This window comes from Mercurialis annua, linkage group LG2, assembly GCF_937616625.2.
Source record: "Mercurialis annua linkage group LG2, ddMerAnnu1.2, whole genome shotgun sequence".
Lineage (NCBI taxonomy): Eukaryota > Viridiplantae > Streptophyta > Magnoliopsida > Malpighiales > Euphorbiaceae > Mercurialis > Mercurialis annua.
The window spans coordinates 40,333,869-40,358,860 of NC_065571.1; the positions used below are offsets into that span (position 1 = coordinate 40,333,869).

A 24,992-nucleotide genomic window follows, 5' to 3' on the forward strand; every position below is an offset into this window, starting at 1 on the left:
GGTAGCCATAGAGAGAAAATATGGATAAAAGTGAATAAGGATGTATCCACTTCCCCCAAGGCATTTATAAGCGCAAGCTTTTCATGGACAGGCTACTCCGAGCCGTTTATTCTTCAGTAAATTCAAAACTAGAGAATTCCTCATTCGAGTCACCACTGTGCGCGGAGCGGGTTTTAGCGTGACGGTCCCCTATTCTCCCAGGCGTGACGGTCCTTTTCTACTGTCTGGATAACCTTACTAGCCTCCGGTAAGATTAACGTACGCCAGATCAAAAGATCGGGTTCATGGACACTACAAAAACTCTTGTACTTGGCTTCTCAATCACATGACATATTTGATATCTCATCTTAATCAGGCATAGAGTTCAAGGGATAATTGCTGGAAAATAAAGATATATTAAAGCGGTAAATCACTTAAGATGCGCATATGACTCGATCTGGACTAGTATTTGAATCAGGTAGTAATTACACCCAAGCATACATCTAATCCTAGTGGTATTTAATAAATAGTCAAGTCTGGCTGGTCTGGATATTTTACATGCATAAAGCCTAAAAACCAGATGTCTAAGTTTGATGATTTTATTAGGTCATTCTTGAAAAACCTATATAACCTCTAATTGCATTTTGCATGCAATCCTAAGATGTCTATGTGATTTGCTGGATTTGATTGCTTTGATTTGGTTATTCCTTTAGCTTGTTAAAAGGTGGATTAGGCTTGCTATGGAAAGCAATAAACAATGCCAACGTGCCCATGTACAGTTGATAAACATACAAGGTTATAAATACTTTTAAACCTTATTGAATCGGAGTGCCGAGCACTCGCCACTAATTTAGTGGTCAGCCTGGTCATATTCTTGTCACGACCCAAATTATTGAGCCGAGACCGGCGCTAGGGAATGGGAGTGGTAGCTCTAGTACCCGTAGCAAGCCTAAAACAACTATAAATTTTTCGCGAATAAAAATGTAATATCATACATAAAACGTTTTCAGAAAACTCTTTTAATTAATATATTTATAGATATTAAAATATTGTATTAAAGATTACAATACAAATACCGTTTGAAATCAAAGCGTCTATCTAATACTGACACCTACTGACTACTGCAGCTCTAGGAACTTGTACTTATGCAAGTCAATCGACTTCTAGCACAACGAATATGGTTTGTCTGATCCGACTCTGATCACCTGAAAAACATCAGAGTGAGGGGATCAGTATTTTGGGAAATACTGAGTGAGTTCACATTTACATATGGTATTATAATCAAAATCATATAAACATCTAACATACTCGTAAATACTTGAATGATCAATTCATAACTTAAGCATCCAACAACACACAATTATACGATCCGACTGAAACCCTAATCCAAAGATTCTTAAAATACCAACTACAGAACCTAATGAGTTTAATTATAGCAGCATCTGGACCGGGAACAAAGTCACCGTCGCCACAAATATGCGAGGTTATAGCAGCATCTGGACCGGGAACAAAGCCACTGTCGCCACAGATTTGCGAGGTTATAGCAGCATCTGGACTAGGAACAAAGCTACCGTCGCTACGGATCTGCGAGGTTATAGCTTATATGAAACTCTAGAACACAGGATTATCTAGTCTTAGTACTGGTGTCACGCAGTCCTATTTACGCCCAATAGGTAGCACGTTTCCTCGGATCGTTAGAACAAAGTTCATCACATCAAAGCATCACAAATCAAATTATAAAATATACAGCGTTAAGGATAAGGGAGTAAGAAAAGCATATAATCAAATCAATCAAACATAGCAGTAGATTATACGAACAAGTCATATAAATACGATGTATTCGAAATATAAGAAATTAGCTTTTATAAAAATACGCAAAAGTAAATTGCAACTCACCTAGATCGCTATTAATCCAAAATAATAATAATAACTAAAATGTCGATCCTCGTCGAACTTCCTTGGCTTGCCAAGTCCGTAGCTCGATATTTCGTCGTATCTAATATAGAATTCTATCGTTAGAATTTCTAATAACAAGTTATATTTTAATTAACTTTGTTATAAATCAAAATCATATTTGATTAACCAAAATCATTTACTTCAAATAACTTAATATTTTAAGTTAACTTTAACTTGTTCAAAAATTGTTTTTGTAGCCCATTTCGGCTATCAAAAACGCTCATCTAAAACCGTCTGTTTACCAAACACATTTTACATTCCTGTAGTCCTTAATATCGTAAACAACTTTCCTTTAGACTCAAACTTCATTTGACATCTCTAAGGTCTCCAAAATATTGCTCAAAGTTAGCTTCTTAAAACGTCCTATTTATTTCACGTTTTTCGACCAACTTTGAGCTGTTAAAATTATTATTTAGAGTCGTCCAAATTTTATATAAAAATGACATTCCTACAGTTTGGAATGTTGCCTACAATATTTGTTTAGACCTTAGTTTGAAAATAGATCTCGAAAGTGTCGGAAACTAAGTCGGAAGTTGATTCCCTAAAGCTGATTTTTAAAATAGCTAAAACAATCCTCTAAGGGCTGCTGTTTGGGCCTCAAAACAGCACCCGTAAAACAGTTCTGTTTCAAAACAAATTTGATATTCTTATACTTCACAATCATATCTACAACTTCTGTGAAGACTTCGACTAGTTTCGACTTACGGTTTGTTCACAATAATTTTCTAAAGTTGGGTCTTTAATTATTATTTTTGGCTTTAAAACAGCCTCACTTTTGCTGCTGTTTCAGGGTCAGAAACAGAGTACGTATCATCGTTGAAACCCAAAACAAAATTTACATTCATATTCTCTGTAACATCGCCTACATTTTTCATTAAGACTCAAACTTAATCCGACATGTTTATCATCCTCAAATCTTGCCTCAAAGGCAATCTCTCTTAGGCATAAATCTGGAAATTTATTTTAAGATTTTATAACTTTCAACTTGCCCTCTATTTTAATCATCACAGCCCTATTTAATTATTCAAATTCTAATCCGACTATCACGTTTCACTCTCCGTATATCACTTACGATATACTACTCAAGGTTTCTCAAAAATTATCGCTCAACAAACTTCGTATCGTGGCCTAAGCATAGTAACTCAAACTGTTTTCTTTCTATTTGGGGATGCACTTTCTTTATTTTTCAAACTCAGTTTTAACACCCGGTAACTTACCGTTTTAAGCTAATTTAAGTTCTGTCATGCTTTATACTCGATGTACGTTCAAACCCACCGTTCCTAGCAGGCCGGAGACTGCCCAAACAGTCCCCATTTAGGACCAAACTCTGGTCATACGAGCAGAGTTTATTCTGCTCACTGCGAGCAAAATACATTCTGCTCTTTTGAGCAGAATTGGCTCTGCTCTGTTGAGCAGAACTGAGCCCCGTGGCTCATCCCGTCTTGCTAACTCGACATACACCTGACCTATGATCAATTCCTTAACATACCCAACCATTACAACCCGCAAATCTCAATTAAATCAACACAAAACTGCAATAAAGAGTAAAATGAATTTTATTTAGTGGACTCTCTAAATTTAAAAATTAAAGTTTTATATTCAAAAGTATATAATTGCGAAATAAGTGTTTAATGCTATTAAAAAATTAAAAAAATATTTTGACACTCCAAATTTAATAAGTTTAACCAAATCTTTATTTAATTATAAAACTAAAGAATTTATTATAATATTATTTTATATTTATATTTTTTACAAATAAAGAATCTATTATAGATGTTTTAAAAGTGTAAAGTTTATCTATTTGGCAATATTTTAAATTTTGGATAGAATATGGAGCTATTCAATGTCGATAAAAGATTACTGCAATCATACACGACTAATTCTAGTTAGCTTACACTTTAGTCCAAATTCCTAATAACCGTCGTGTCTAATTTATAAAAAGGTTTCGTAAATTTACGAAAGTGTGATGACAATTTATTTATCGATAAATAATGGATTCCGCATTATTTATTTACTCGGTTCAAATTAATTATTTATTTTTCTTATTCCGATAATTAAGTTCTACTAAATTCCAATTTATCGCATAATAATTAAATTATTATATTCCGATAATTTTATTAGACCACTTTGGTCTAATTCTTATTTCTTAAACTTAATTCTGACGTTCTTAATACTAAATTCTTATAATTATGCCTAGTGGCACTGCCCTTAATATCTCTATAAGTGTGGGGTATTACAATTTTGGTCTCGAGCTGACAATGAAAGTTCTTCGTCTTGTCGATACAGATCCACTGGTTTGAAACGGGGTCCATTCCAAGTTCAAACAAACCCAAAATTGCTTCTGGAAGTCGATGGTTGCTCACGGACTCGGCTTATAAGCTCGATTGATTGGCTGATTACATATTTTGGCTTTGAGGGCCGAAAATAAATTGGTTTTAACCCATTACAAAATATAATAAGATTCTACAACTAATTACGAGTCTTTGGCCTCAAACCGGACCTAATTCTGAGCTCAAACGAGCCCGAAGACGCGAAAAGCATGGCAATCATGGCAATTTGAGCAACAAGCATGCATCCTAAGCGCTTAAATTTACTTTGGCACGTTTGATAGTTTTCATTCCTTATTCGTTTCACGTACTCAAGATTATTTCGAATGGACTTTAAGGATGTTTTGGAATAAGAAAAGAAAAGGGTTTCATAAAGTACGTCGAGAGTAATACGACTTTAATTCGACGAGTTAGGTTTTACGTTTATCGTTTAAGTCTTGAGTCTAGAGTCAAATCTAGAATAAATTTCTCATTTGAGTTTTTTGTTTGTTTGGGATCCTACATTAGATCTAAGGAGACATCCGGCTACCAAACCAGGTGTTCGTGAAGCTTGATAGTATGGTTATACAAGAGTTTTTGAATATCGTTTTCAATGAATTTATATATTTACTATCGAATATTAAGAACTTGCATTGTCTTATAAAATGTTTTATTGCATTTAAATGTTTTGAACCCCTGATAAAGATACGATGGAACGAGCTATCTATTGGGCAACAATAGAACTGTTTGTACACTAGTCGTAATAAATTCAATATACGTAAAGTACGTAAAATAATAAACAAGGTATGATGGCATATAAGAATATCCTATAATATGTATTGATGCGAGGTAATTCAGTTGAACAATCTCGGGACCTGCATTATTTTGAGATAACAGGTAACTCGGTGGAACTATCACGGGACCTGTATCTCACCAGTAACTCGGTGGAATTATCCCAGGACTAGATTCAATTACAAAGTTTTGTCCTAATACCAAGTCATACGAATTCAATAACAAATGTAACAAACTAAGGGTTTCATTCAGTTCCGTATTTGGATGCATATAAAGATGATTTATGTTTTAGTTAATAATCTATAGTCATTATGTGAACTCATTCATACTAAGTCTAACCCGTTGATGTTTACCCATTTTTAGATAAATAGTATTTTGGTAGGACCCGATTTCCACTCTTGTTTTGGAAGTCTATATTTTGAGTATGTAAACAAGACTACTTTTCCTTATAGAGGTTCTGGGATTTCTACGGGTTTCGGTACAATCATTCTCATTCCCTATTGCCGGTCTCGGTTTGGATTTAGGGTGGAAATTGGGTCGTGCCAATTATATTGATGTTCGAAACATTTTTAGGTATAGGAACTAAGTCGGAAAGGCCCGGGAGACATAGGCCCGGGGGATAAAGTCACGGGGCCGTGCAACGCAAAACTCACTCTGCGAACGCACACCATAATTGTAATACCCCGTAATTTTTAAGTGTTAATATAAGCCACGTATCAAGAATTTATTAGTCGGGAGTATATAAATTAAATTTAAACATAAATTTAATTTATAAGTATCCCTTAAAATGTATTATAAATAGATGAGCTTAAAATTTAAATTTTAGGGAATTTAAATTTTAATAAACGGATGTGAACGAGACTATTGAATTTAAGAAAATCTAAATAAAATAATTTATAAGTCTTCAGCGAATATTTTCAGTCTTACTATTCGCGGTATAATTTTAAGAAGTTACCGAAAATTTTATTAAATTTGGACGTAGTTATTTTATCAAGTAGGACTCAGCGAGACCTCAATTATCGTAAAAGATTTTTAGAAAATTAAATATAGGTCCCGTGCGAATAAAATTATATTTTTATTTGTTTTATATTTAATAAGATTTTTGAGTAAAATTTCGCAAAAATCAAAATTTATTTTTGTAAGGACTACGGACGAATAATTAATAATGAATGAAGGATCCCTTTACCCCTTGAACTTGGCACAAAGTATCAAAAACGTCGAGCACTTTTACCCTGAACTTGGAAAAATTGGTACAAAAACCCTCCCTACTCTCACCTAAGAGAGTGGAACACACTTTCCAGTTTTGGTGATGGTTTTGTTTCCTAGGTGGTTTTTGATGGCAAAAGGTTTAAAATGATCCTAATTTGTTTAATATTATCCATAATAATAAAAAAAATTAATTTTAAAGCCTTACATATCAAAATTATATTAACTAAAAATATAAAGGACCTTTTTGTACTTTTTTTGTAAAAACAAAATTCAATTTTTTTAATTCTGATGAGGAGCTGCCAGAAATCTTTTCCGGAAGCTGCTCATCGTCGTCTGTGACAGAGACGAAGAGCTTCGTCTCCGTTAAAGACGAACGCGGATGGGTTCGTCTGCAACAAAGACGAACCGTCTCTCAGAGGCGAACTGATTTCGTCTGAGAGACAAACTCAGTTCATCTCTTAACACTCTCGCACCCAAATCAGGGTTCGTAAGAGAGACGAACTGAGTTCGTTTGAGAGAGGACGATCTAGGTTCGTCTCTCAAACAAATTGTCATCTGAGAGACGAACTGGGTCCGTCTCTGCTGACAAACTCAGTTCGTCTCTCAGTAGAGACGAACCCATATCTAGGTTCGTCTCTGTTGAGAGACAAACAATTCGTATCCATTGGAGACGAACTCAGAGGGGTTCGTCTCTTAACGGAGACGAATCGGTGGCGGGTGGTGTTTTAGGCGGTTATTGATGAGTTTGGGTGGTGGTTGATGGGGTTTGGGTGGTGGTTGGTGGAGGTGGAGGAAGAGGGATAGTGGCGGTGGTGGTGTAAAAAAACCCGATGGATTTATCGTTTTTAAAATTTAAATTAAGTATTTAATTAAATTAAATTAATTAGGGTTAAATGTTAAATTAGATTAATTTAGAGTTAACTAAAGTAGATTAGAGTTAATTCTTTTAAATTTAGGATCTCACTCTCCAATTAAGGTGACAAATCAGCATAGGGGTGTTTTTGAACCGGTTTTGCCAAGTTTAAGGTAAAAGTGATCCGGTTTTGCTAATTTGGACATTTTTTATACTTTGTGCCAAGTTTGGGGGGTAAAGTGATGCTTCGTTCAATTAAGAATATTAGTTGGTGTAGTGTAAATAAATATATTAGTAATTATTATATCAATATACATCTCTAAATAGAGAGTTTAATATTTCGAAAAAATCCCGAAATTAAAATATCAAAATCCAACGTTAAATTAAAGGATATAAATTAATACACACACACACACACACACACACACACACACATATATATATATATATATATATATATATATATATATATATATATATATATATATATATATATATATATATATATATATATATATATATATATATATATATATATATATATATATATATATATATATACACACAAGGGTATAACAGTGGGGCAATGGATTAATATTAAAAAATTCAAAAGAGATGGGGTTGGACGGTGGGATGGCCTATAAATTGACCATCCCATTTGCAAAAGAAAGAAAAAATAGTATGGCAAAATTAGCTCTATAAACATGAATGAAAAGGTACCTTTTAGAACCTAAGCCTTTTCTTTAATTAGTTTCAGTTCTTAACTAATTTAAATGTTATTAGTTAGTACAAACTAATTTAGAAATTGTGTACGTATCTTACGAATGTATAAGCGATTATGGAAACCGTCGAAATAATTTTATCTTACGATTAAGATATTAATATTTTGACGTGTTACATCGAGGTCAGGGTAATCGTGGCAGTAAACGTACCCGAGGACGTTCGAATAATTAAAAGAGTAATGAAAAGAAATGTATTGGATTATTAAAACGTTACAACGTCTTAATTAACCTAAACATTAAGCAAAGTGATTAATGATTAGTGGAATGATAGTTTATACCGAGAACGGTATTACGATTTGAACGAGAAGTTCAATATCGAGATTAGTTTACACGTCTTGTGATTGAGTCGTATATAGATGATAATTGTTTAAGTCTATCGTTTATGCGTAGGACTAAAGTTAGGAATTCGATGTCTGATATTACTTTGATATTTGAATTCTAACTAGATACGACGAGTATCGATGTGCCAAGTCAAGACACCAGGGTGTTTTACTAGTGAGCTGTAAGTAGCATACGCTTTAGGGGATATCAGTTTTGTGAGTTTATTTTGTGATTTTTACTTTTGAATATTTATATTTAAACTGTTTCATATAACAAATCGCACTAGTATAACTGAACCAAGAAATATTGATTGGAACAAGCTTCCTATTGGTTGTCAATAGGACTGTGTGATCAAAATTACTGAGATTAGAATAACTTTATAACTGGTCTAGAGGTAAGAAGTGATTATGTTAATTCAATTGGCGATGGTGGCAGTGTTCCCGACCTGAACTTAACGGGTGTTCGTGAGGTGAAGGTGGCAGAATTCCCGGCCTAGATACCCAATATAGGATCGTTGGGACGGTAACATTGTTATGGCCTATTCTGTATGAAACTATGGAGTATGTATTGTGGTTTGTAAGTCATAGGAAATTGAGGACTAGGGTTTAATTTGGATCGACTATTTGGTAATACTTTTATATATAACTAATTTCTTATATGCGATTTTAATATTCAACTGTAAAATTGTAGACTCACTTAGAAATATTTATATTTCTGACCCCCCCCCCCCAATGTTTACTCTTTCAGGTTATCAAGTTATGAGGTCGGCCTTCTATAATAAATCTGGAAATCAATGTCAACCATATCTCTAGAGCTGCAAGTAGTTTGGTACCCAGAAGTCTGTCTTTTTGTTTACAGCAGTTCAACTTATTCTGATAAACTCTAATTTGAAGTACTGTATATGATATATGCTTTCAAATCTGCGTGTTTTCTAAAATTCTTGTACGAGTTGTTTAAAAAGGTACACTGGTTTTATGTTAAAAGCATTTTAGTATTGTATTGGAAACAGAGCAGGTGCGTCATAAGAGATTAATGTTTGCGCATTGATTTCTTGAAATACAATTAGGGTTTAATGGCCTAGTTTTCATATAATGTTGGTATTGTATTCGGACAGGGCTAATATGTTATATTAAGTGACAATTACGCTGTGATGTCTAGAGATACAATCACAGTGACGAACGCGTTTTCAGTAAAGGTTTTAATGTACTTGCAAATCAAGTTGCTAACCTTTTTATGTTTTATAACGCGAAAAATTTGTAATGGTTTTTAGACTTGCTATGGGTTTCGGAGCAAACACTCTGATTCCCTAGCGCGGGTCTCTGCTTGAGATTTTGGGTAAAATTTGGGTCGTGACAGTAATTGCTGTGCAAACAAACACCAATGGCTGGGCGAACGTACAGCCTATGCTGTGTGGACGCACATCAGCTCGAAGGGGCATGACTTATGAATTTTCCCTAACTTGGTTTGATACGTCCTAATCGATTCAAAAATTATTTAACGGATTTTTAAAACGTAAAAGTGAATGTTCAAATGATTAAAAGATAAATGAATTGAAAACTAATTGGTTTATTAAAACATTACAATATTTTAATCAAGTTAGAGATTGATTAAATCAATCAAAGAAAGAGGACTACAAGTTATACCGAGAATAAGGTTAAAAGTTGTCAAAGAGTCGTCTATAGACAGAAGTTGTAACACCCCGTAAATTTAAAGGACTAAATTATTCCATAAAAGGAATAATTAATAGGATCAGGAGAATAATTTAAATGTAAGGTTAAATTTAATTTATAGTGTCTTCAAAAATATAAAATAGTTATAGGAATTTAAATTTAAATTTTGATATTTAACGTTTAACTCTCGGAAATAAAGAAACGCCTATAGATTAAAATAAAATAATTTATAAGTCCCGAGTGAGTATTTTTGGAGTCAATATTTACGAAATATTTTTAAGAAGTTACTACTAAAATTTCAAAAGAATTGGATGTAGAAATTTTATTTAGTGGGACTAGTTTGGACCTAATAAAAAATATTAAAAATAAAATATAGGTCTCGTGAGAATAAAAATTACGTTTTTATTTGTTTTATAATTTATGGAATTTTTGGGTAAAATTTCATAAAATTTGGAGTTCGTTTCCGTTTTAGTTACGAACGAATATTTAAGAATTTTGGTTAAAGTGACGGGTAAGTCACAAGGGACTAGTTTGGCATTTAGCCAAACTATATAAACCTATTCTATTTGAATTAGCTTTCAAAGAAACCATTTCCTTTCTTTCTCATTTTGTTCTCAGAGTGTGCGAGAGCTAGGGTTAGCCGAATTTTGATTCGATTCTCGTTTCTAACTCGAATTTTTTCGTGAATTCGCTAGTAATCAAGGTAATAACCGTTAGTTTGAATTCAGTTTTATAGAATTTGGATTTTATTCAAAGTTATAACAGTTATTATATCGAATCGATGGAGTACTAATCGATTTTACGTTCCGATTGCATAATTGAGTTGTTTAGGGTATCGATTACTATTAGGAATCAGAAAAGCGCGTTTAAGCACGTTGGAAAGCCCGAGGGGAGTGCCCTGTGAACGCACATCCAAGATGGATGTGCAAAGGCACATACTATGTGAAGGCTGTGCGAACGCACAACATGGGCCGTGGGAACGCACAGCTTGTCTGCGCGGACGCACAGCGACACCGTTTTTGCCGGTGTCCGATCATTTCGCTTCCAAATGGAACCGTACATTTGATTTTTATCCAATGAACTTCTAATAGTCAAACTAGGACGTTCTAAAGGCTAAAAGGACTTAGACATATAAAGACACTCGGTCTATTAAAACAACAAGACGTTTTAATAGGATCCAACATTAATCAAAGTGATTAATAACGAGAGGACTGCAAGTCTATACCGAGAGTTGGAATAGGAAATATCCGTTATTATTCTAGTAACGTCAATAGAGTCTACTCTTTAGAGTTAGAATTATTATTTGAATTGTGTTTTAACAATTGAATTCTAACTAGATCTGACGGGCCAGCGGGCCACCAGACCAGCATAGTAGGGGGGAGCTCAAATCCTGTTTTGGGGATAGCGGTTGTGTGAGTTTGCATTTTACTTTTAAATATTAATGCTAAAATGTTTATAACTCAAAAAGTTATTTAAATCGCATTGCATTGAGTCGATTTGAAATCGATATAGATCCATTGAAACATGCTACCTATTAAGCAGCAATAGGGCTCTGTGATCACCGGTACCGATACTATAGACTAAGCATGTGATTATCTATAGAGGTATGTATGATTATATTAAGTCATTGGGCAACTGAAATGTTGGTGACCCTGACTTAATGGGTAGTCTTGAGGTTGCAGTAACTAGGTTACGGCCTAGATACCCGATACAGAATTTGAGACGACAGTGATTCAGTTCACGGTCTAAATTGTTGTATCAAACTATGGTGTGATATAAAGTGGTTTATAATATAGTTTTACCCATTAGGGTTTGATGTTCAGGGTTTCATATGGATTGGTTGTCTGGCTGCATAATGTATGTTTTACATGCAATTTCTGTTTTATTGATATTCCTAAGTAATTATGTGAACTCACTCAATATTGACCCCTATTGATATTTTGCCTTTTACAGATAAATAAAGTTTTGATGTGACAAGGCTTCCAGTTCTTTCTTTAGAAGTCGCATCTAAATAAGGTCACTCTAGGGCTGTAGAGTAGTTCAGTCTATCCCACAGTAGTTCATTTGGTTTAAATGCTTAGCTCTTATATGAAATTAATGTTAGTAAAAGAAATTTAGAAAATGATGCATGTTTGTACAAAAGGAATTTTGCCAGTTTTTTTATAATGAAACTGGATTTGTGTTTAAAGCTATATGTTTGTACAAATGTTTTTAACCAGTTATCTGTTGTGTTAACTGGTTTACACTGTTCGCGTTGTATTCGAACAGGGTTATCTTATGATATATGATGTGTACACGTACTACCCTGAGTCCAGAGATATAATTGCAGAGTTTTGATTACATGTTTATATAAAGGTTTTCAAATACTTGCGAGAAGAGATTGACACCTTTTATGTTTTCAAAATGCAAAAAGTTTTTACTATTTTTCCTTGGCTTGCTACGGGTTTCGTAATAACCATTCACATTCCTTAGAGCCGGTCTCGACTCGAATTTTTAGTGGAAATCGGGTATTGACAAAGTTGGATCCGAGCTATATTGTCGGATTGGAGTGTCTGTAATAACATTGCTGATAATTAAGGATAGAGTCTAAGGAACTACCGCAGCTATAGGATTTGAGTCATGTCTTTAATACATTTATTATTTTGATTTGAAAATTTTCAGCTGTTTCCTTTAGGCTGTGAATCTATGTATGTTTGCACGCGTTATATGCTATGATGAGCATGTGCATATGAGGTGCATATCTTGAACTCTGGTTTGTCATGTGTTTGTGTTTAATAGTAGATTGGTTTTCTTTGGTTAGGATGGCTGACCAAAGGCAAACAAGAGCACATATTGCTAGGCACAACATGATGAAGAGGGTCAAGATGAATTATCTGTTCATGGAGGATAGAATGTACAGGCTGAAGCAACAGGTAGAGGCTGTGGATGAGGCCGAGCTAATAGTAGAGCTAGAGGTTAAGCAGTGGGGGAACATGAACTTGTTCAGGCACCGGGAACGCCTCAACAGCCTAATGCCCCAGGCTTTGACTTTAATTAGTTTTTAGCTGGAGTTGCGGCTATGCACGCTAATCAGGTGGAGAACTAGGCTATGCATAGAGAGCAACTATTGCAATAACAACAACAGCATGTTGGTGAAAATGTTGACCGAGATAGTGTCTTTTCTTACGTGAGGCTTAAGCCAACGGAGTTTGATGGTTCTGGTGATGCGTTAGATTTCCTTGAGGAAGTCGAGATTAATGTTAAATGCCTGCAGGCTGACGAGAGACAATCAATCTTATTAGTCGAGATGTCCATGAAAGGACCAGCAAAAGATTGGTTTCGATGTAGAATTCAACCTACGATTGATCAGAGGACCTGGGCAGAGTTTGTCAATCGGTACAGAGAGTTTGTTATGCCATTCTCAATAACCGAGAGTTATCGAGATAGGCTGTTAACCTTGATAAAAGGTGATAAATCGGTGCAAGAATATGTGACGGAGTTCACTAGACAGGGTATATTTGCACCTGATTTGATGGCTGATCTAGTAAGGGTAAATGCGAGATTTCTGAAGGGTTTAGGACCCGAGTTGTATTAACTGGTTTACACTGTTGGCATTGTATTCAGACAGGGTTATTTTATTATATATGATGTGTACACGTACTACCTTGAGTCTAGAGATACAATTGCATGGTTTTAATTACATGTTTATGTAAAGGTTTTCAAATACTTGTGAGAACAGATTGACACCTTTTATGTTTTCAAAACACGATAAGTTTTTACTGTTTTTCCTAGGTTTGCTACGGGTTTCGGAACAACCATTACCATTCCCTAGCGTCGGTCTCAACTTGAGTAATGGGTGGAAATCGGGCTATGACAGAAGTAGTTTAAGTCTATAAGTTATACGATATGACTAAGGTTAGAGATTCAATGTCTGATGTTTTCATATTTGAATCCCAATTAGATCTGACAAGTTGTCGATCCGCCAAGTCAGAGTACCCGGGTGTTTGACTAACGGGCTACCAAGAGCATATGTTTTGAGGAGTGTAGCGGTTTCTATGGGTTTCCAATTTACTTTAGAATATTACTGTAAAAATATTTTATAACTACGACCGTTATTTAAAGTAATATCACATATATGTATAAATGTCTAAACAAATATATATTTGATGGAATGTTCTTCCTATTGGGCGTCAATAGGACTGTGTGATCACCAGTACTGTCATATATATTAAGTGAATGATCCTTATAAAATATGGTATGAATTGTGAAATAGATTAGGGGCAACGGTAACATAGTTCACGGCCCAGAACATGATACAGATCTTAGGTAACAGTAACATTGTTCGCGACCCAGATACTATAACAAGCGAAGTCTGAGACAACGATCTTATACGTACAGTCCATACTCATTGGATGATTTTCTGATTTTCTAATTATGGAGTTTTATGGTATGTCCTGATATGGAAATCGAAGACTAGGGTTTTGATGCACAAAATTGCAAGTATACGATATCGATAAATCAAGTAATATAATGATAAGTAAAAGTCGAACCGACGAGGAATTGAATTTAGTACCAAAATAGTTAATTAAGAATTATTTGAACTAACATGAATAAGGTTTGTGTGATTTTAATTAAAACTAATCAAAACAGAAAATAATAATCTAATGAATAAACAATAACGACAAATAACTCAGAATATTGCTTTCGTATGGATTATCGATACCTTACAAATCTAACCTATATCAATCAATTTTAATTGTTACATGCAATGGAGGATAGATAGAAGATACTAGCTCAATATTCCTATATTATTGCAAGCCTATTGATTATAACATGTTATTCTGAATCACCCTTACTGTCACTGCTTACAGAACGATAGAAGATAAACAGCAATTTATAATCAATGCATTATCAATTAGCTATCCGCATAGACCACATAACACAAACATGGTGGTCGGACTCATGTTTTGTAATTATGCCTTACTTACCCTTTTCCAATTAAATTTCTTAAGTCCCCTCCTCACAATTTAATTTAAGTTCATGCAATTATTGGCCAATAAATAACAAGCATTACTCTCAATAACGAAGGATTGCATTATCAAAAAAACATAGAAGATTAGTTTTCAGAATTTAAATCTAGCATCCATACTACTCACAATATTCCAAGTCAACTAATATAGCTAGACATACTTGAATTAACTAAGCAATTAATAATAAGGAACATAATTAAAACAAGAGATTGAAATAAAAATACTTGAATAAAAACCTGGAATTATTTGGAACACAAGCCTTCCAATCAAAGTTTCGAAGGTTTAAGTCTTGAAATAAAACTAGGGACTAAAACAAAATTAATCTAAGACAAATTGTTTGTAGAATAGAAAATAATAAAAAACTAGATACAATATATAATATTGAGATATCTTTATATAGGGAGGAGTCCTTGATGTTGCAAGAGTTGTAGTTGAAATCGGGTCCAAAACCGTGCAGGAAAAGGAAAATCACGTTTTAGGCTCGTAATGCAAAAGTGCCTGATTCCTCAATAGTGCCTGGTTTGGGGAATCCGATACTTTCTTGGAATTCGGCAAGAAAGACATTCAGTATGCTTTCCAGGCTGGTTCCTCAATAGTGCCTGGTTCCAAGGAACTCATCACTTTTGAGGAATTCGTCATTTTTCGTCAGTTGTTTTTTTTTTTCAATTTGCTCCAAACTTCACGAATTCGCTCTGAATTGCTCTGCTTCACTTTATACGCAAAAACCTACAAAATAAACACCTTTCCAAGCATAATATCCTCAAAAATATGTGATCATACTAAATCAAATACTTGAAAAAATTCTATATAAAATATGCGTATCAAACTCCCCCACACTTAGTTCTTTACTTGCCCTTAAGTAAATTAGCACCTTAATTAAATCAAACTTTACAATTCTAGCATAAGAAACTCCTCCAAACAAGATTGACATTAAGCGATCAATAACAAGTTGAAATATATCATGAAATCGAATGACCTTGATTTTGATTAATAAAGCGTATTAACTCAAGCTAAACATCTATTCACAAAAATCAATATTTCCCATAACTTAATATCAAACACAAAAGCTCAACTCCATCATTGCCAAAATGTACCAATGAATTAAAGAGCATCATAAGAACTATAAATTTCCAACCACACTCAAACATTTTCCTCACAAGATTTCTCTCAATACGCTCATGTGTTTGAGGTATGATTTCACTCCTCGCTATCATGATATAAATTGAACCATAGGCTTGCAATTCAAACAAAATTCTACCACTTGAAAATAAATGACAACATGAATTAATGGGTCTTAAATTTTGGTTGTAATGAGGCTAAGGTTCAAGGTAGGATTTAAGGCTTAAATGAGGTTTAAATGAGTTAAAAAAATTCAAACAATATTTCCTTATCAATCTCAAAACAATAACAATCACTAATTTTTCTCATAAAACTCTAAAAAAGAATTCAATTGCTATATCTTTTTCAAACCAAAAACATTTTTTTTTCTTTTTTTTGTTCCATATATTTTTTTTCTTTTTAGGAGCTTTTTTTTCAATTCTCTTTGGTTCTTTTCTCTTTTTGCTCATATTTAAATTTCTTGTCAACTATGCTTAGTGAAACATATCTTTTCCTTTCATTCTTGCTCAAATATTAACTCATTGGGTTATCAAAAGAGGAAAATAAAAGAAGGATGAAAGGTGTAAACATGTGTATAATAACAAGAAAAGGTTAGGCTCAAATTTGGTTAGTCCAAATGGGAAATCGGATAGTCTTTTTAAGTGGGAAAAGAAAGGGTCTTCTAAATGCCCAAATCACACTCATGTCATTATCTATCTCATATGGCCTCAAATTGATTTAGAATTGCAAGTTCTAGCAAATAAATACCAAGTAACACACTCAAGAAAAAATATTGATACTTTAGGCTCAAAAATCTCACATTCTTAAGTGTAGTTTGTACAAAGCATCATGTGGTTAGTCCTTCAAAAATTTCTCACAAAACTCAATTAAAACCCAAGCAAAATTAACTTTGATAAGAGTTGAAATTTTGGCTATCTTTAAATCACAAGTAATAGAGAATTTTGTACTTAAATGTTATGCTCAAAAGTTAATAAAAATTATTAAAATAAAACCAAGCTCATGATTTCAATCAAATACTTTCAACAAACTTAAAGATATCATAATTTCAACTTGACACGGGGATATCTAAACATGCTTCTCAAGTTCTTTTTGATCAATTAATGAAGTATCCTACTTTTGGACAATCAAAAACTAAGTTCAAAATTTAAAGTTTTCTCAAAATTCAACATTCTACTAAAAACAGAAAATAACACATAAAAACCAAAAACAATAAAATTGAAAATAATAAAAATAAAAACTTAAAACAAAAATCACCCCCCAAATAAAATTGGTCATTGTCCTCAGTGATAGCCACAACCAAATCAAACAATAAAACAAAATTATTGAGATGTGAAAGAAACACATACCTCACGCGTCCGGAGAATGGGGTGACGAGTCAATCATAACATTCAGTGAGCGAAAACAAGCCGCCCACTTCCGATTCACTCTCGTTTGCTCTCTCGTCATTTCATTCAGCGATGTATCAACTTGTCGCAAGGTGTTATCAATAGCGGTAAGCCTCGTATCCATGAGTTGGTTAGATGCTTCTAAATCCCCAACACACCTAAGAATCTCCTCCGTTCCCGCACCTCTATCTTGCCTAGCACGCCTTTCACGCCTTAGAACCCCACCTATCTCACCTTTCCGGAATGTTACTAGGCTCACCTTCATCACCTTTTACTTCTTCTTCACTATCAACTTCTTGTCCGCCTCTCAATATCTTCACCGCTTTTCGTTCATCATAAGGCTTGAAAATTCCATGAGCATCTAGCAACTATGCTCTCCTAAGAAAAATAGGATTAATATATTCTTCATCATACTTTGTCATTCCGTTTACCCAAGCCTTATCGTTCAACAACCCTAGGGCTTGGGCAATAGCGGTGACAAAGTGACCGTTGCCAATACGGTACTTTCCATGATTCGCAATATTCACAAAAGTATGCAAAATATAATAAGCAAAATTAACTTTAGGAGCGGCTTTTTGTGCTAAAGGGGCTATAGCAAGAAGTTCCTCTTTTGAAATCTTATTCGATTCGCTTTTTCCATAAATTATGTGGCAAAGGAATTTATTGACTAAGAGAATCGAATGGTTTTTAATAAGCGCATTAGGACCTCTTTGGACTTTCGGAATGGGCACATCCGAAAGCGAATTCCACTCATTGGCGCTATCAAAACCCTTAGGATAATCAATTATCCCCTTTTAGGCACAAAAAATTAGAATGCATAAAAGCATAATCAATCTCATAATTAACTCCACGCATTCTAAACGAAAGATTCTTACCATTCTTAGCCGAAAAACAAACCAAAGTAAAAATTCTAGAGAGAGCTCTCTATAAACTTTAAACTTAGTCTTACTAAACTCTAACAATTCCAATTTGTTCAAACAAGAGTTCAATTCATTAGCTAAACCTAATCTACCAAGCCAAACATCATCAAAGTACTTAGGCATAGTAAAAATTCTATTTTAAGGCTTTTGAAACGCTCACCTTCTTCTAAGGAGAAGATGGAAAAAGAAGCTCCCAAACCCGGACCAAAATCATCCACTTCTTCTCCTTCAATGAAAGTTAGCCTTCCCTTTTCTTTTTCCTTTGGCGGTGCTTTTGGCTTTTGGCATGGTTAAGAATCTAAAATTGAAGATAGAAAGAAGAAATTTGAAGTTTTAAAGTGTTCATTTGGTGTTAGAAAGGCTAATTTTAAAGAGAGAAAGTTAGGGTTATAAGCTTTGAGAGAGAATAAGAGTTTGGGGAAGAAGAAGTAGAATGGGTGCATATTTAAAAAGTTGAAAAAAATTGACAGCTATTTAAAAAAATAGAGCCAAGTTGGGCCATCTTGCCGCTCGGCAAGGGCTTGGGAACTCGCCCGTCGAGTTCCCAGTTTGGGGTCCTGGGCGAGTTCCCAGGAACCGCCGGACGGCAGTTCCTTGGAACTCTCTAGGCCCGTTTTCAGAGTGGTTCCTAGGCGAGTTCTCAGGAACTGCCGAACGGCAGTTCTTTGGAACTCGCCAAGGAACCAGCCTGCCCTGGGACCTTCCGTGTTCCTTTAAACTGTCGAGCGGCAGTTTTGAGGAACTCGACAGTTCCCAATAGCTGCTGATTTTCCGGAAAAAAAAAAAATTTACCTGCACATCAAAAAGAAAAATTAACGTCAAAATACCACAAATAATAATAAATAAATAAAATTAAGAATTTTATCAAAACTTAAGGTAAATAAAAAATATGTGAGTTGCCTCACAAAGTTGCTTCTTTATAGTCAATAGCTTGACTTTACCTTGCTTACTCAAACGAGGTAACCATTTCTCTTATATCAAAACCATCATCGTGCTATAACTTAACCCGTTGGCCATTCACCTTGAATTTTCGATCATTGATCTCAATTTCAACCGCTCCATGTGGAAAGACTTGGGTGATGTAAAAAGGTCCACCCAAACGTGATTTGAGTTTTCTGGGAAATAGTCGGAGGCGAGAATTAAAAAGAAGTACCTTTTGGCCAACGTGAAAATCGCGTGGTTGAATACGTTTTTCATGCCACTTCTTTGTTCTCTCCTTGTAAATTCGGGCCTTCTCATACGCGTCGAGGCGAATCTCCTCTAATTCACTTAATTGCAAAAATGTCTTTTTGCCAACGGCGTCCTTTTCAAAATTAAGCAACTTTATTGCCCAATATGCTTTGTGTTCAAGTTCCACCGGAAGATGACACGTTTTTCCAAATACCAATCGGTATGGTGACATACCAAGAGGTGTTTTAATAGCCGTCCTATAAGCCTAAAGAGCATCGTCGAGCATAGATGCCCAATCTTTCCGTGAAGAGTTGATTGTTGCTTCCAAGATCCGCTTGATTTCTCGATTAGAGACTTCCACTTGTCCACTTGTTTATGTATGATAAGGTGTACCTACACGATGAGAAACACCATACTTGGCAAGAAGAGTGGTCATATAGCGATTACAAAAATGGGAGCCACCATCACTAATAATTGTGCGAGGAACACCAAAACGAGTAAAAATATTTTTCTTTAAAAAATTTTGCACATGTTTTGACTCGTTTGATGGTAAAGCAATGTCCTCCACCTCATTTAGAAACATAATCCACCACCACAAGAATGTACATGTTTCCATATGATGATGGAAAAGGTCCCATAAAATCAATTCCCCAAACGTCGAACAATTCGACTTCCAAAATGTTATTTAGTGGCATCTCATTCTTCTTGGATATGTTTCCCAGTCGTTAACATCTATCACATGACATAGCAAACTTATGGGTATCTTAAAACAACGAGGGCCAATAAAAACCACTTTGAAATACTTTAGCGGCCGTTCGAGACGGACCAAAGTGACCTCCACATTCTAAAGCATGACAATGATTTAAAATACTTTTTGCCTCCTCCCTAGGCACACATCTTCTAATTATTTGGTCGGAACAATACTTGTATAAGTACGGTTCAACCTAATAGTAATGCTTGACATCATGCATAAAGTTTTCGTTTTGTAGATAAGTCAAGTCATTAGGAAGAACTTTGCATGCTAGAAAATTTGCAAAATCAGAAAACCAAGGTACCTCACTTGTAGAATGTTGGACGGCGAATAGTTGTTCATCGGGGAATGATTCGTTGATTAGAGGTTCATTGTTTGGATCATCCTCGCGCTCAAGTCTAGATAGGTGGTCTGCTACAAGATTTTCAGCTCCGCTCTTGTCTTTAATCTCAAGATTGAATTCCTAAAACAAAAGAATCCAACAAATTAGTCGAGGTTTAGCTTCCTTCGTAGTAAGAAGATACCGGATTGCCGTATGATCGGTGAAAACTATTGTCTTTGACCCAATCAAATATGACCTAAACTTGTCAAAAGCAAAGACAATGGCTAATTCCTTCTCCGTTGTGGCGTAATTCATTTGAGAATCATTGAGAGTGCAACTTCCATAAGCGATAACATGCAATCGCTTATCCCTTCTTTGGCCTAAAACAGGCCCGACTGCGTAGTCGCTAGCATCGCACATTAACTCGAATGGAAGACTCCAATCCGGGGCGATGATTGTAGGTGCTGAAATTAACTCCTTCTTAATTCGATTAAAGGCACCTAAACACTCTTTGTCAAACTCAAAAATAACGTCTTTATTCAAGAGATGGAAAAGAGGTTTAGTAATCTTGGACAAAATGTTTAATGAATCTTCTATAAAAACCCGCATGTCCAAGAAAACTACGGATGCATTTAACCGAAATAGGAGGGGGTAAAATTTTAATCACCTCAATCTTCGCCTTGTCCACCTCAATTCCTTTTTCAGAAATTTTGTGCCCAAGAACAATTCCTTCTTTCACCATAAAGTGACACTTCTACAAATTTAAAACAAGGTTCGTTTCCTCATATCGTTGCAATACTTGAGAGAGGTTAGCTAAACAATGATCAAAAGAAGAACCAAAAACAGAAAAATCATCCATAAACACTTCTATATTCAATCATATCGGAGAAAATGGACATAATACACCTTTGAAAGGTCGTCGGTGCATTACATAATCCAAAAGGCATTCTCCTATAAGCAAAAGTGCCATATGGAAAAATAAAAGTGGTTTTCTCTTGATCTTGAGGTGAAATAGGAATTTGCATATAGCCTGAATATCCATCTAAGAAGCAATAATAGCCGTGCCCCGCGAGTCGTTCTAACATTTGATCAATGAAGGGTAAAGGAAAGTGATCTTTTCGGGTGGCCTTGTTTAACTTACGATAGTCAATACAAACCCGCCAACCCGTGACTTTCCTAGTGGGAATCAACTCATGTCTGTCATTTGCAATGACGGTTGTTCCACCCTTTTTAGGTACGACTTGCACGGGGCTCACCCACTTGCTATCCGAGATAGGATAAAAAATTTCTGCATCTAAAAGTTTAATAATCTCACTTTTAACCATTTCTTTCATATTATGATTTAACCTACGTGAGTGCTCAATAGTGGGTGAGTGAGAATATTCCATGAGAATTTTATGCATGCAAAGAGAAGGATTAATTCCTTTTAAGTCGGATATGCTCCAACCTATCGACTTAATGTGAGTTCTCAAAACATGTAAAAGATTAGTTTCTTCCACTTCGCTTAAAGATGAAGAAATAATAATCGGTAAAGTTGAATTCTCTCCTAGGAAGACATACTTTTAGTGCATGGGCAATTGCTTAAGCTCAAGCTTAGGTGGACATGAAATAGATGGTAAGGCCGGTTGTGATTCCCTATGAAGTATTTCATAAATGTGCTTTTCATCACCATGTTTTTCACAAGGGCTTACTTCATGATCATCAAAAATCACATCATGCAAAGGTTCATGCTCTATCTCAACATATTCATCTACATAATGGTCAATAATGTCCACACGCAAGCAATCCTCATATTCCATGGGATATTTCAAAGAAGTATACATTTCAAAAATTACCTCTTCTTGGCCTACTCTCAAGGTCAACTTACCTCCTTCCACATCTATAATGGCTTTGCTAGTTGCTAGGAAAGGTCTACCCAAGAGGAGTGGTACTTCTTTATCTTCCTCCATGTCAAGGACAATAAAATCAATACGAAATATGAATTTATCGACTTTGATTAGGATATCTTCAAGTATTCCACTTGGGTAAGTAATTGACTTGTCCGCCAATTGGAGAGAAACGGTAGTGTCCCTCATCTCCTTCACCATGCCCAATTTCCTGCAAATAGACAAAGGCATTAAATTAATACTTACACCAAGATCACAAAGTACCTTACTAAATTCCGTTTCACCAATGGTGCATGGAATAGTGAAGCTTCCCGGATCTTTCCCGGATCTTTCGCCTTTTGAGAAAGCTTGTTTTGAATGAGTGCGCTACATTCTTCGGTTAGCGTGACCGTTCCCACATCATCAAATTTTCTCTTATTTGAGATGATTTCTTTCAAGTATTTAGCGTACTTAAGCATTTGGGAAATTGCCTCGGTAAGCGGAATGTTGATGTGAATCTTGCGGAACATGTCAAGACATTTGGAGAAATTCTTGTCATCTTCTACTTTCTTCACCCTTTGAGGATAAGGAAGTTTAGGAACATATGGCTTCAAAATCACTTCCTCTTCCTTTTCTTCCGACTTGCCGTTCTTGTCGCTTTCCTTCTCTATTGCCACCTCATTAGGAACTTTTGTTCCCTCTAGTATGGTTCCGCTTCTTAAAGTAATTGCCTTAGTTTGTTCCTTTGGATTGACCTCAGTGTTGCTAGACAAAGACCCATTGGTGCGAGTAGACATAGAAAGTGCTAATTGACTAATATGATTCTCTAATAATTTGATGGTAGCTTGTTGGTTTTGGAGAAGCGAATCGGTCTTTTGCATGTGTTGCATTAGCATGTCTTCCAAACTTTGTCTCCTTGGTTCTTGAGGTTGAAATCCGGGTGGAGGCCTCACCACATTTTGAGTGTTGCTCCATGAAAAATTTGGATGATTTTTCCACCCCGGATTGTAGGTATTAGAGTAAGGATTATTTCGGCCTCTTCCTTGATTAGCCACATAATTGGCTTGCTCCATCCCTTGCACCACGTGAGCATTGCTCATGCTACAATCTTCCATGGCGTGATTCCCACCACAAAGGCCACATGTAATTTGCAGAATCATCGCCAATTTTTCAATCTTCTTGGTTAGAGCTTCCACCTTGGCATGTAAAGCTGAAATAGCTTCAACTTCATGGACTCCAACTGGTTTTTCAATTGAGGACCGCTCATAATTGTTGGCCGCTATGGTTTCAATCAAGTCATTGCATTCCTTGGGCTCCTTTGCTCTAAAACTCCTCCCGGATGCCGCATCAAGCGTCATCCTTGTTGCTCCGTTTAGCCCGTTGAAAAAAGTTTCCACCACTAGCCAACCTGGAACTCCATGATGAGGGCACTTCCTTAAGTACTCGTTGAACCGTTCCCAAGCTTCATATAGGCTCTCCAAGTCTTGTTGAGCAAATGTGGTAACAGCCATACAAAGCTTCCCCGTTTTTGAAGGAGGATAATACTTCTCCAAAAACCTTTTAGCTAGATCTTCCCATTTAGTGATAGTACCTCGAGGCAAATTTTGTAACCAATTCTTGGCCTTATCCTTCAAAGAGAATGGGAATAAAATGAGATATATTGCCTCCATTGGTACCCCATTCATCTTGAAAGTGTTGCACAATTCCAAGAAGCTGATAATATGCTCATAAGGATCATCACTAGGCAACCCATTGAATGAGAGGTTGTGAGTGATCATTTGAATGAACGTCGACTTGATCTCGAAGTTATTTGCTTCGACATGCGGTCTAGAAATTCCCGTTGTGGCGCTATCAAGAGATGGTAACATGTGATGTTTGACAAATCTATCTTCCTCTATTGTTTCGAGTTTGAATGTGTCAAAATTCAACTCAAAAGTCTATTGTTCAATGGAAAACTCAATACGCCGAAGTGCCCTTTGTGCGGAGATTCGCTCTTTTCGTTGCTTATTTAGTTTCTTGTAAGTTTTCTCGATCTCGGGATTAAAAGGCAATAACTCCTTATCCTTTGAACTTCACATAAACTAAAGAGCAACAATAGACCTAAACACCAAAAACACAAAAACACCAAGCGTGAAAACTGAATATAAAACAGAAATTAAAAGATGTCCAAAGCAATAATTAATTAAGTTGTATTGCTATAAATATTAAATCCCAGGCAACGGCGCTAAAAACTTGATGCACAAAATCGTAAGTATACGATAAATCAAGTAATATAATGATAAGTAAAAGTCGAACCCACGAGGAATTAAATTTAGTACCAAAATAGTTAATTAAGAATTATTTGAACTAACATGGATAAGGTTTGTGTGATTTTAATTAAAACTAATAAAAAAACAAAAATAATAATCTAATGAATAAACAATAACGACAAATAACTCATAATATTACTTTCATATGGATTATCGATACCTTACAAGTCTAACCTATATCAATCAATTTTAATTGCTACATGCAATGGAGGATAGATCGAAGATACTAGCTCAATATTCCTATATTATTGCTAGCCTATTGATTATAACCCGT

At 35.2% G+C, this 24,992-nt stretch overlaps 1 protein-coding gene and 1 non-coding gene across 2 annotated transcripts; one reads left to right on the forward strand and one right to left on the reverse strand.

Moving 5' to 3' along the window:
- Positions 1–22,106: 22,106 nt before the first annotated feature.
- LOC126668500 (uncharacterized) lies at positions 22,107–24,277 on the reverse strand. The gene is made up of 2 exons (XM_050361691.1): positions 22,695–24,277; positions 22,107–22,641 (listed from the first exon to the last, which is right to left on the reverse strand). The coding sequence occupies exons 1-2, from the start codon at positions 24,275–24,277 to the stop codon at positions 22,107–22,109; spliced, it is 2,118 nt and encodes a 705-aa protein (XP_050217648.1).
- LOC126670889 (small nucleolar RNA R71) lies at positions 23,823–23,929 on the forward strand. Its single transcript, XR_007638878.1, has one exon. It is a non-coding gene; the product is annotated as a small nucleolar RNA R71 (small nucleolar RNA).
- Positions 24,278–24,992: the final 715 nt, after the last annotated feature.

Bases quoted from the DNA above. Each gene is read 5' to 3' on its own strand.
- LOC126668500 (XM_050361691.1), bottom strand. From the start codon at position 24,277: ATGTTACCATCTCTTGATAGCGCCACAACGGGAATTTCTAGACCGCAT. The intron at 22,642-22,694 runs GTACTTTGTGAT...GTCTATTTGCAG, and splicing joins GTGAAACGGAATTTAGTAAG to GAAATTGGGCATGGTGAAGG.